We start from the raw sequence: 12,648 nt of genomic DNA, 5'->3' as shown, positions 1-12,648 counted from the left end.
TCTGCTGACCTGCTCACGGGGCTGCTGGTAGTTTTTTCCTCAAGAAGTCATTTATCCCTCTTTTGATGCTGTTTTACATGAAAAACTAGATTGATGGACACAACATGTACAAAATACAGACAAAACATATTTTAATAATGATAACAAGTTACATCCGTCTTCATGAGTGAGTCCAAATATATTTATAAGATCTTATGCCAAAGGTCTTACAGGTGAGTAACAAACTTCTAGACCATGTTCTGTATTTCAACAGTAAAAGCAGAGTCCTTGTGCTTTACAGAGGAAAACACGTGATGTGATGACGCAGCACTAACGATACAGGAAATGTGGTTAGCCTTATTTCCCTCTAAACACATTAAAAACAGCCATTAAAGCCACTACATTATTACAAAAAGCCAAACTGAATGACAGAGAGCTGAACAGATTGTCACTTTACACACATACAGTACATTCTCAATAGGATTAGCTTATGTCTTGTGCCGGGATGTCACAGGAATCCCGACTTCCACAACAGAATAAAAAAGAAAAGCGTGAAAGCCTCACTGATGATTCAAACCCTTGGAGCTTATAATAGTCTGTTAATGATTGCAAGGGTTAAAAGTTACTGTAAGTACATTGGGGGTAAAAAAAAAAAAAAAAAAACATTAAATGAGCCACAAAATCTCAGTTTGTTTTATTTACTTTCTGCACCAGTCGTTCCCCAGCATGTGGTGTTGTGTGCTCACAAACTGCACTTCCACCGCTGAAGCACGTGACTGGCCTGAAATGGTCAAAAGCCTGTGTGTGTGTGACCTACAGGAGGGGGAGAAGAGCAGTACAAGGAGAAGTAAAGACAGGAGTGAATCATCACATAAAAAAAAAAATAAAAAAAAGGTGAGTATGTCTCTCTCCTTCTCGCTGCTCTCCTCTCTGCCTCTCCGGGTTGCTGGCTCTTGGCTGGAGCCCAGAGGAATTCTCTGGTGGCCTCGGTAAATATAACATTTAGAATAACAGCGCCAGAGCCCCCGTGTGTGGACTTAACCCAGTTCCTGGGTCCTTGCTGCGTTGCCTGCGGCTCTTACGGGTAGAATAACAGGCCTTCATGTCTCTCCTGACCTAAGTAAGAGACCAGAGAGGGAGGAATAAGGGCTAATTTAGAGGGCCCAGTGATCTGGAGGGTTTCTGTCAAGCCTCTTTCCTGCCCTCTGGGACACCATGAGAGTGTTATATTGCTCTTCTTTAAAAGGGGCTAAACCTGGTCCTAGGGTGCATGTGGGGATACAGGAGTTGTTGCTGCAGTTGATAAGTTAAACCAGGGTTGCTAAATTTAAATACGCTTAACAGGGTGACTGCTCTGGTAACCTGGTCTGGTTTCTTAACATGCAGCGGCTCAAAACAACCATCCAAAGTGCAAAAATGTAAGACTTTTGTGGCTCAACATCATGAAAAAACAGCTGAACAATGAATCTCCCCCTGACACAGTATCATCCATTCACTTAAATCACAGAGAAGCGGTCACTGTGGACAATCACAAGTTTAGGCACCTTGATGTGTGAGATTTTACAAAGAACTTGATTTAACATTCTCTCTTCGCTGCAGTTCACAGCCAGCTTAAACTTACATCAAAAACCAAGTGAAGAGAGAATGAATAGCATCTGACAGTTCAGTTATCATCTGTGAACAAGAACAATCATGTCTCCTGAAGCTATAAACATGACATTAATGTGTAATGTCATAGAGATACAGCTCCCAAAGCTTTATGAACAATGAATAGGAGTGATGTGATACCTTCTGCATCCAAAGTAAGATGCATGTCTTGAGTTGCATGAATACTTATGAAACAAAAAGAGTCCTTAAAACTGCCTGCAAGGTTAGTCTCCCATTAAAACAGCCCAGACAGCAGTGCTAGGTGACATCAGAGATCAGTCTTTGCTCTCTTGTTTCGAGCTTTGAGAGAGCCTTATCCATACAATACACGTGTGAAATAACCATCCATGTTCATAGTATTACATTTGCATCCTCTCACTTTAAGAATGCACAAATCTGTCGGCTTTGTGGCCATCATGCACTACATTTCATATGTGCCAGAAGTGGACTTGAAACCTGTACAATTTGTATTTAATCATCAAGTATCTATAATTATAACACACATTCCCACTCTGAAACAACAAACGGTGTATGTTACATATCTACAGACCAATGTGTGATGGGTGCAATACTGTGAAGAGAGCAGACAGCACACCATATACTATCAGCTATAGTATATCAGTATTGCATATTGTAGCTATATTCATACATGTTTATATAAATATAGATAGTATATTTCTATGTACATTTTGATATTTTGACATTGCATAAAGAATAAAATAAATAATACAAATATAATCAAATCTTACAGTAAGTATGATTTGAGAAATGCTATGTTAGAGCCAAAATAGTCCTAACAGTTGAAATAATCATGATAACAACAATTATTATTTCTTTTTAAAAAAGTGTGGCCTACAGTCTGGCATAACAGTACGAGCTACACCACATTTACCCTGCAAGTTTACCATGTGGGACTGCTGGAATGACTGGAGAGGGTGGAATAAGAACAGGAAAGGTTGGGGCTTGTTTCCTTCTGCTCAGTCTGTCTGGGAATCTGTGTGTGTGTGTGTAGAGAAGTGTGTGTGTATGTGTGTATGTGTGCATAAGTCTGCAAGTGTGGTTTTTAAACGTAGTGAGGGGTCAACGGTCAGGACAGTCTCCTGCACTTTCACCTCCGGATGTCGGTGGCCTCGGGGTCTTCCTGCTCGGCCACAATCCCGGCATCAAGGCTCTGGCGGCGGGGTCCCTGACTGCGATTGCGTGGGTGAGCGTTGAAGCCCGCTTTAGCAGGTTTTTCCTTTTCTCCTTGCCGTGGCGGGCGAGGGTGCTCCGGCTCAGGGTGGGGGGATGAAGGGCGGCGGTGGTGTTCGACGGGGGAACCAGCAGGAGACGGGGCGAGGGAGGAGCAAAGGCTCAGGCTGTCACACAGAGCCCCCCAGTTCTGCTCACACTGAAGCCGCACACTCCGAGTCAACGCCTCTTTCACCTCCTCGCCGCAGCTCAGAAGGATGTTCACTAGCTCCACATATGGACTGAACAGAGAGAGAGAGAACGCCATGATTTAATATTCAAGGTAAAATATATCTCGGTCTAAGAAATGACATGAACAAATGTGATGGTAGTATTACTATACATGGAAGAACAGAGGTGTCTGTAACTGGCAAAACATCCAGCAAAGGTAATCAATCAGAGATAAAAGAGACAGGCCACAAAAATACATTCAAACATGCAGCCACTCACCCTTTAGGGAAGAGATCTTGGAAATGGATCATCTCCACCATGACGGCCACATTCTCCTTTGCAGCGGAGCACAGGTTGTGTTTGATGTAACACTCTCGCTGGAGTTGGAATACCATCTCTTTAATGGACACACACTTCCTGCTGATACAGCTGAACTTGTGCCGGAGCCCATGTGCCATACACTTCAGAGCATCCTTGATGAAGGACTTCCCCTGAAAGAGAGATAAAGAAATGTTGACTTTGGATTACACAAATCAGCTGAAGAAAACACTGTTGTATTTGCAGTACTTTTAAAATGATGTGCACCAGTTCCAGTTATGTGTGGTTTTATTGAAACAAACTTGGATAAATGTGACTATATGCATGTAATATGTAATACGGTGATGAAATTCTGCTTTAACGGCAGTAAATCATGAAACTTATTTTGTTGAAATCTTCTGGAATTGTCTGCCAAAGATGTAAGTTCCTTGTATGTGACCCATTCGACATATTAGGACCCTGGTCAGGTCTGGCTTGGCAGGGCTTCAGCCTCCGCTATGTATGAAAAGGGAGCTGACTGGGCCTCTGGCCAACTGGCTCATGACCCCTGCTTCTAACTGTACATGCATCAGTCCACTGAGAGGGAAGTGAACTTCCCACAAGGGGAGAAGAGATTATTAGAGGAGAGTATGAAAGATTGCACTTCTAGAAAAACTGGTTTGCAGAAGGAAAAAAAGAGTTAAAAATCTGTTCATAGCTGAAAAGTATGGAGCAGTGAACCAGTGAGGAGGAAAAAGGAATGTCGCCCCCGGTTATATTATTTTTGCAAACACAAGGACAGACTAGTTTAGTACCTGAGAGTCAAATTTGCCAGCGTTGTGCAGGAACGTCATGCAGATTTCCTGTAGCCCTCGTATCTCGCAGGAGTTATTCTCAAAGCACTCAAACACACCACAGCCGACATCCCCTGCACTCACCAGGCAGTGCTGGATCTCAGCTGGAAAGAGAGAACAGGTTAGGGGAGGGACCTTATTATCTGTTCACAGCAGAGACAGCGGCAGAGTGTTTTGGGCGCACTGGCAACACACACACCCCACAGCACTGACTGCTGCACGAATCGTGAAGCTGGTGTGGCGTATAACTATTTCCATAGACACAGGCGGTCGTTCATGTGTTCATGACCTAGAGTGTGAGAGAGAAAAGGGACGCAGGGAGTGAGGGATGGGGAGAGGAGAGGAGAGGAGAGGAGAGGAGAGGAGAGGAGAGGAGAGGAGAGGAGAGGAGAGGAGAGGAGAGGAGAGGAGAGGAGAGAAGTCTAATTTCCCAAGCTGAGGGGTTCCTGCAGAGGAACACTTGGTGACAGATATTACTGTGTCATTCTGCAGCACAATCCATCTGCACTGCCTAGCATTGAGAAGGGATGGTGCATTGCAGATACAGCCTTGACTACTTGTGCAGGAAACTCAAACGCAGTCTCGTCTATTTTCTGCCAATAAAATATGCATCAACAAGTCTCACTTTGTTGCATTTGAAGAAAGAATGAGATAGCATACAGAAATATCAAAATAAATAGGGGTATAACGTAAGGAACAGCAGCAGCAGTGCAGACAAAAACTTGAATAAGTAAGTACATGTCATGTGAACACATAATATTAGCTTTTGCACACCAGCAGCATGCTCTCAAATGCCATTTTCTTTTAACTGCAGCCATGAAAGACAGGAATAAAACTGATGATTGAGAACAGAAATTACCGAGGGGAACGTGAATGTCTCTCTTGTAACCCCAAATTGCTGTCTGACAGCATGTATAATGAGACATCTGACTGCCAGCTGGGAACCTGTCACATAAACTGCTGCTTACCTTATGTGACATCGTTTGGAGCGTTTTATTTCTTCTTTAATCAATATGTCAAATTTCAAGCCGTTTGTAGTTTCAATTTGTCTACAGAACATCCAACTCATTACATTAGCTAAAAATGTATTACAACAGTGATGTGTTTCGGGGCTGTAACTACCGTAAGAGCATTTTCCTTCCATTTAAAGAGCGCACCAGTTGCGTCAAAAAGAGCGTCCTGAACACAGCAAACAAAGTATTAAATGTGACTTATTAGAAATCACGCTTGTCAACAAAGAGCCTCTATTAAGGGGAGGGGGACAGTAGTAGGGGGAAGGGGCCGAGCTTCTGCAGGGGTTTGTAGGCACAGAGTTGAACTTTAGTGCGCAGGAAAAGTGAGCCGCTGTCAGCAGTGCTTGTTTTGGCATTACGGGAATGTGCTTGGATCGTACGAGCTCGGCCGCAACGTGCATTGAGTTACACAGTGGTGTTACAGGGTCTCTGCTGTGAAACCTGCATAGGAGTTTGTACCAATTTTCAGCGTGGGAGCGACATAACAATAATGCTGTAATATTTGGACACAGGTTTAGGTGGGTCGCAAGTCATGCAGTTTCCATGTGAGAAAAATCAGGAAATATAAAAGATTATTCAGGGTAAATGCAGCAGCCCAGCGTGGAGCTATTGCTTTGTGATAAGAAGACAATCAAACTCATAGTTTTGCAATATTTCCTTAAAAGGCTGGTTCAACATAAACTCCTGATTGCCTCCTATGCTGACCAACCATGAAACTAGACTACTACAACTATAAGTGCTCCATTGCCCTGTCTGATAACATCATACAAGATTCAGTTCAGGAAACAAATCATACTAAAGACACATTTCTTCCAAAAACCACCCAAACTGTCACCTTTAACTCGCGCACATCAGCGCGCAAGCACACCTAGTGCTGCCGTATACATTACCTATTACCTTGTACTGTTCTATTAATAGTTTACTAACATATTGGATTTCTGTCTGAGAGTATTTACAAGGTATCGTCTTTCTGGGTAATCGAAAAGGGTCACTGGTGCGCATCGTAGCGCCGAATTTGGGTGAAAAAGAGCGGATTGATCCTATCGGCCGGTCGAGTCCTCAGCGTGGTTTAATCTGCAGTCACAGAAACACGTGTACAGACAAACCCCACGTAGATGCGCGAGCTGTTGCACCAACCAATAATCTTCACATTCATATCCGCACTGACATTCATTTCTTACCAGTGTTCTGCAGGGAGAGGCGTCCTTTCTGGCTCGCAGGCTTCTCCGGGAGGGTGTCATGGAGATCAATATTATCCGATCCCACTACTTGCTCCAGCACTGACAAAACCAGCAGCGCCACGGCCAGCTTCACCAACATCGCGTCTCTGTCAGCGCACCTCGACTCCCAGCAAAGATCCCAGCAGTGTGCAAGTGTGTGCGAGTGTGTGTGAGGGTTCACCTTGGATCAGCACTCAGCGCAGCTGCGGCTCGCTGTCTTATGGGGGCAGCTGTGGGTCTGAATGCATGAGCTGGAAGGGATGCTGCCTATATTTCTCAGAGCCCCGGGTGTCAATTTGGATGAAGGAGTTAAGCAGGTGTTGTCGGTTGGGGCTTCACAACCAATCAGAGACGCAGACATCCACGTCCAAGGTTTTAGGGGAGTGTCCAGTGAAAGTCCCCTTTTTGCAATAAAACTGGCGCCATAAAGCATCATTCATGAGTGAGTTGGCTGTGACAGCTCTGACACGACCATGAAAACCAGAATCTACAATATTCAGTCATATCATTTTCAATAAATGATTTGCATAAAATGCTGTACGACTTAGCTTATAGCTCTGCTTATTGCTTCAGTAGAAAGTCAATAGAAAGTCTGTTTTTGCCATAAAACTAGAGCACTCATTTAAGCTACAAAGCTGAGTATAATAACAGTTGGAGGATCAAGGAAAAGGCAACCAACCTTGCCAACAAACTGCAGAAAATTAAAGCATATGATGTCCAAGAGCTCTACTTAAAATAGACTTAGCTTGTGGCTTTACAACCTACTCATTCATTAATGCAAGGTAGTGATTACATTAACATCTTCAAAGATGTCTTCAGTCAATACTTTCACAGAAGAGGGGGGTGGGTTCTGCCAGAACAGCTCAATGAAAATGACTTGTCCGCTGAATTGAATTGTAATCAAGGTAATAACAACAATACAAGGAGATGCTGTCAGGACTTTATATATAGCTTATATTGACTTTTAGATCCAACTATAATAACTGCATACTTTCAACTGAAAGCTCCTATAAATAGAAACCCTTTAACTAACTTTTATATGGGGAAGGCAATATGAAGAAGGCTGTTACACAATGCCCAGTTTAGTCTGTGACAATGAGCTCTGCTAACCACTACTACACACAGTGAGCTAAGAATAGAGGACCAACATTGGCAAACTCGCTCATTTGGAGACGTTTGAGGAATCTTTTTCAAGAGTAACACTTGAGGATGCCATGTGGAATGACTGCAAGCAGACTGCAGAGGGAACATAAAGTCTCTGTCTTTCAATGTTTCCAGTGACCTAATGGTGTTACTACTTTCAGGTAAAGGCCTCTGTAAGAGCCAGAGGTGCGACCCAAGACGGCACGTTGCTGTACTGCTCATAATACCAAAAGGCTGCAGGTGGACAGGAAGTGGTACGGATGGATGGGAATGAAGATCAGGGTGCAGGTAGGGCAGCTGCACTTAGGTTCACAGCCTCTAGGGGGCCCACTGATACTTATTGTTCCTCTCTTTCCCTAATTACAGAGAAACCTCACTGTAATGAAACCCATGTCCAACTATCTAAACCTCCAGACAAACATAAGCCCAACAAATGCAGACAACACACATTTGATTGACACTGTTTCTTATTAGACCTGTATGTCTTTGGATCATGGGAGGGAACTGGAGCACCTGGAAGTAACTCCTTGAGAAAACTCACAAAACCAGTGCATTGCATTTTTATCACTGGTGGTTAAGTCTTAAAATTCTCAGATTTCAAACAAGCTTCCACCTAGGAAAAAAAAGGAGCAATAAGGGTTGTTTAGTGTCAATGTGTTCCTGGGGTGGGTGTGGGGACCCAAGTAAAACCCTTGAGACCCCGAAACAAATGTGATACACCACTGCCCAGACGCCCAATAAACACACATAGGGAAACGATTGGCCTTCATTTTTGTGAGTGTAAAAGACAGACAGTGGCAGACAGACAAACAGGCATCTGATTGTGGCTGTCTGAATTTCATAGATCTGTGACTTTGAAATCTGTTTATCATAACATTTCATTTAATTTCACAAAATCCTTTCATGGGAAGCTCTGGCTCTGACTGCTGGAAAAAAACTCTAAAACCCAAGCTATATTTAGACCATCAATGAAATTAGCCTAGAGCGGGAATTGGACTCCGGCTGTAACCTAACCAAAATGACGATCACTTATAGCTCTAAATATAGATAATTATTATCTTCAGACTGCAGTATCTATCGTTTTAATTGAGGTTTTTAGTCAGCGGAATGAATTCTGGAAAAGTCACCACAGCAGAGGTATGGGAGGTATTTTGGCCGAGGGATAATTCAGCGTGAAAAACCTCAACATTTCAATATTCCCATCATAATCTTACAGTGCATGTGGTACACTTTTTCTGCTTTGTGTTTATTATGATCTTGGGCAACTTTTGTCTTCCATCTCAAAGCTGTAAAACAAATACAGAGATAAGCTTTGATGTGATTTTAGTATGGTTCAATCTAAATTTAACAAGGCATCACTTAAGACTTTCTTCTGCTCAATAAAAAAGTTGTTCCAGTCTCTGTGCCACAAATTGGCTTAAGCCTGACGAGCACAGAACGGAAATTGCAATGCAGCAGTATTTTCAAACTCCACTGCATTTTCAGCGGGCACACGAGGGGGGGTGCAACGCACCATGGCACGCGTCTGGAGATGGGCTTGGTGCGTCTCCAGTTATGCCTATACCACAAACTGGAATCTCCTGCTCAATTCACGTCTGTTAAAGTCTGCCCACGCTGTGAACACACCCTCGATTTGGCCCAATCAGTACGCTGCAGTGAACCACAGGCTTGTAATGGACTGCGTCACCGCTGCCTACTGGTGTTGCATTCAAGTCCTATGGGAGAAACGGCAGAGGGTATGTCCAACCAAGACCAACAATCTGGAGGTAATCGGGTACTATAACCTATGAAAAAAGTTTTTTTTTTTGTTTAGGCATTTTAACACAAATATTAGTGGGTTGACCGCTGGCCAAATCGTTTAAACTAAAAGTAGGTAGGTTTACATTTAGATTGACTACGTAAAGCCCCACAAGAAAAGTCTTAGAAAATAGTATTTTTTATTCTTATATCTGGAGTTTGGGCATAAATATCAAAGTTTGGGCTGGAACAATATGTGAACATTGTGTCATAGTTTCACAGGGGTCATTGGGATCATGTGTGAGAGAGACAAAGCTTTGCTTTGATGGCCATTAATCTGCTACTTTCAGGATCAACATTAACAGCCATGACTTTTTTGGGGGGGCATAACTTGCTTTGTTTACATTTACAATTCGGTTAAAGGGGAAACAAGGAGATGAAGTATATTCGGGCCAGCTTTTTAAGATTATCCTTGCTCGAACTGAATAATAAACACAAATGCAGCATTTACGTAAAACTGAACTTGCAACTTTTGTCATTGCTCTCATTAGAAATACCTTTTACACATTTACAAAAAGAGCTGAATAAATTGCTGTCAGGTATAGGAAACTGATACTCCAAGTGCCTTCTAACATTCATAGACACAACTTTACTTGAATGCAACATCCAACGCCAAACATTGGCACTGAATACAAGAACATTCAGTGGTTTGAGTAACCAAATGAATGAGCAAGATGATTTAAAACTTTATTTACAAGGTTTAAAATAATCTATGATTTTATGTTTCCCAGAGCAGCTGGCAGTGAGCAGGCAGTGAGCAAAGACTACTTTGAAACTTATCTATAAACACAAATATTTTAAGTGTGTTGAAATTAGACAAAACAATACTTAAACTTTCATTTTGTGGCTATTTTTAATTGGATAATTGTCAATGCCAAAGGGAATTTGTCAGAATTATAAAACGTCTCATTTTCATTATATGAGCAATTTTAAATCGTCTTAATTATTTTTGCTCAAATGTTGAGTTGAAGTGTATTGGATGTTGACACTCCTTATTCACATCATGACTGCTTCTTAAACTGTGGTCATTGCTCATCATGATCCTCCTGTTTATCCATTTACATATTTCATCTCAAATATATGAGTCATGTTTCACGGACAAAATCTATTTGAATGTTCATAACATAAGGGAATTGTCTCCTCTTGCTCTAGACACTGTCCAGAAAATAAAAACATAGCTATGACTGGACAGCAGTAACGCTCATTCACTGTGACTGCTGTACTGTAAACATAAAGAAAGAAGACATGTGTTCCGAGTTGAAACCCCTGGGGCCCTGGCAAGTGATCAACCAATGAAACCACAACAGAGAGGCCAGGCTCGGGTGTGTGTGTGAGTGTGTGTGTTCGTGTACTTGTGTGTAAATTGGCAGGTCGCTTCATTGTGTGAGAGGCTTCTGTAACAGCAATTAATGTTAGCAATTTACAGACTTCTTATAGTACTTTACAGAAGCATGTTGGTGTAATTCAGCAACATATTCTTGTTCAACTTTGAAAAAATGCTGGACAGTAACTCCTGAGTGACCCCACAGACACCTCATTAAAAGACTTCTAGTTTCTTCTCCATCCTCTACAGGTTTGTGATAAAAAATAGCAGTGTTCCCACTGCAGGTAAATGTGGCTCCAGCGTGGTATTTTCCCTTGTGTACAAGAAAGTCAAATGAAACCTTTATATGTGGAAATTTCACTTTGTCCTGGTTCTGCACTGGCATGGGAAAAAAAGACAAAGCTGTGATGGAGGTGTCTGACTGCGTAATTACTTTGGAATGCAATCTGGAATTTTGCCTCAGTGCCAAGAAGAAAAAAACAAAACAAACAAACACGCAGAAAACAGCTCCAAGTGGTGTAACTGGTGTAAAATGTAATGAGTAAACAATGCAAGGTAAACAGAAATAATATGTCCCTTCAGTAAAATCTATAACTGCAAAATTTGGTGCATAAGACACACATTTAACACCTTGTTTCTCTTCTAAAAAGTGAACTGTATCCTATACACCAGTGCAACCAATACACCAGTAGGCCTGTAACATGCAGACAGAGGTATTTTACCTCCATCAACACTACCACAGGCTTAGCTCAACCACTGTACTGTAATATAGCAGGGTGGCAAAAACATGCAGCACTAAATTACGTTACCAGACATCCTGATTTGATCAGGACCATTCCATTTTCAAACTTTGTGTGCTGACAAACATCTAACACAAATAGGTCCCGGTTTTGGACAATACCGGTTCTAATTTGAACTAATGGCAATACAAAAACAGTGCACCATGCTTGCAGCACTGATTTATCTGTGATTATTTATTATTTATTATTCATTATTTTTGCCAAGGCTGTTGCTGTTTTAACCAATAGCAAAAAATAATGCACCACAAGTCAATTTTCAAGGCTGATTTGTCTGCACGTGTCAATCAATCAATCAATCAATCAATCAATCAATCAATCAATCAATCAATCAATCAATCAATCAATTAATCAATTAATCAATCAATCTCAGCTCTGGCTTAGAGAGTTCAGTGTATCACACCGACAGGACTTGCTGCGTAAGATCAGGTAGGCTAGCTGACATGCTGAAAAGAAACTGCAATGTTTTCTAAAGAGTTCCAGGATGTAACTGTCCAGGAGTTCTTTGAAGAACGCTGACTTGTGAAGCAAATTTTATGGTGTTGAAGAGTGCACTGATGAAAAATACTGGCAGGGATGTGATTCATAACCTGATAGAACATAAAGAAAGCTGTAGTCAGTTTCAAAGTCACCAAGATCCAGAACTCAGTACAAAGACCCTAGTTTGGAAAGTTGGTGCTAATTTACTGTAAAATAAGAGCATAGACACTTTTCTATGGGCATGCTGCTCAGAGTGATAAGCTACTCTCTCTCTCTCTCTCTCTCTCTCTCTCTCTCTCTCTCTCTCTCTCTCTCTCTCTCTCTCTCTCTCTCAAACACCAGTTGATCGAAATCTAGATTGTTTAATTTATTAATTTATTCATTGCATCGACTGTGATGCTTGTTCCTGCTTATTTTTTTGTCCGATGACAATTCCATCTCTGATCTGTGTTTGCAGTAAAGTGAAAGTGTCCCTTTTTGAAAGTTTTTTAAAAATATGGTAACCCTAACTAAAAAGAACTACACAGTTGTTTCCTCTAGGAGCCCTCAACAATACTCATCTCATGTCCGTCCCTAAAGCTAAATACTGAGCAGTAGATCTTGGCACAAAATCATGTAGGGGAACGCAGCTAACCTGACTTTGTCTATAAGTGTCAAAAGATCTTCGAACTTAAAGCTCACCATATATTAAATTGA

At 41.8% G+C, this 12,648-nt stretch overlaps 1 protein-coding gene across 1 annotated transcript; it reads right to left on the bottom strand.

Moving 5' to 3' along the window:
• Positions 1 to 114: 114 nt before the first annotated feature.
• stc2a (stanniocalcin 2a) lies at positions 115 to 6,768 on the bottom strand. Its single transcript, XM_034689309.1, has 4 exons — positions 6,373 to 6,768; positions 4,140 to 4,282; positions 3,307 to 3,518; positions 115 to 3,098 (listed from the first exon to the last, which is right to left on the bottom strand). The coding sequence occupies exons 1-4, from the start codon at positions 6,509 to 6,511 to the stop codon at positions 2,735 to 2,737; spliced, it is 858 nt and encodes a 285-aa protein (XP_034545200.1). The 5' UTR covers positions 6,512 to 6,768; the 3' UTR covers positions 115 to 2,734.
• Between the last annotated feature and the right edge of the window lie 5,880 nt (positions 6,769 to 12,648).

This window comes from Notolabrus celidotus, chromosome 8 (genome assembly GCF_009762535.1).
Source record: "Notolabrus celidotus isolate fNotCel1 chromosome 8, fNotCel1.pri, whole genome shotgun sequence".
NCBI lineage: Eukaryota > Metazoa > Chordata > Actinopteri > Labriformes > Labridae > Notolabrus > Notolabrus celidotus.
This window is presented reverse-complemented; position numbering and strand designations above follow the sequence as displayed.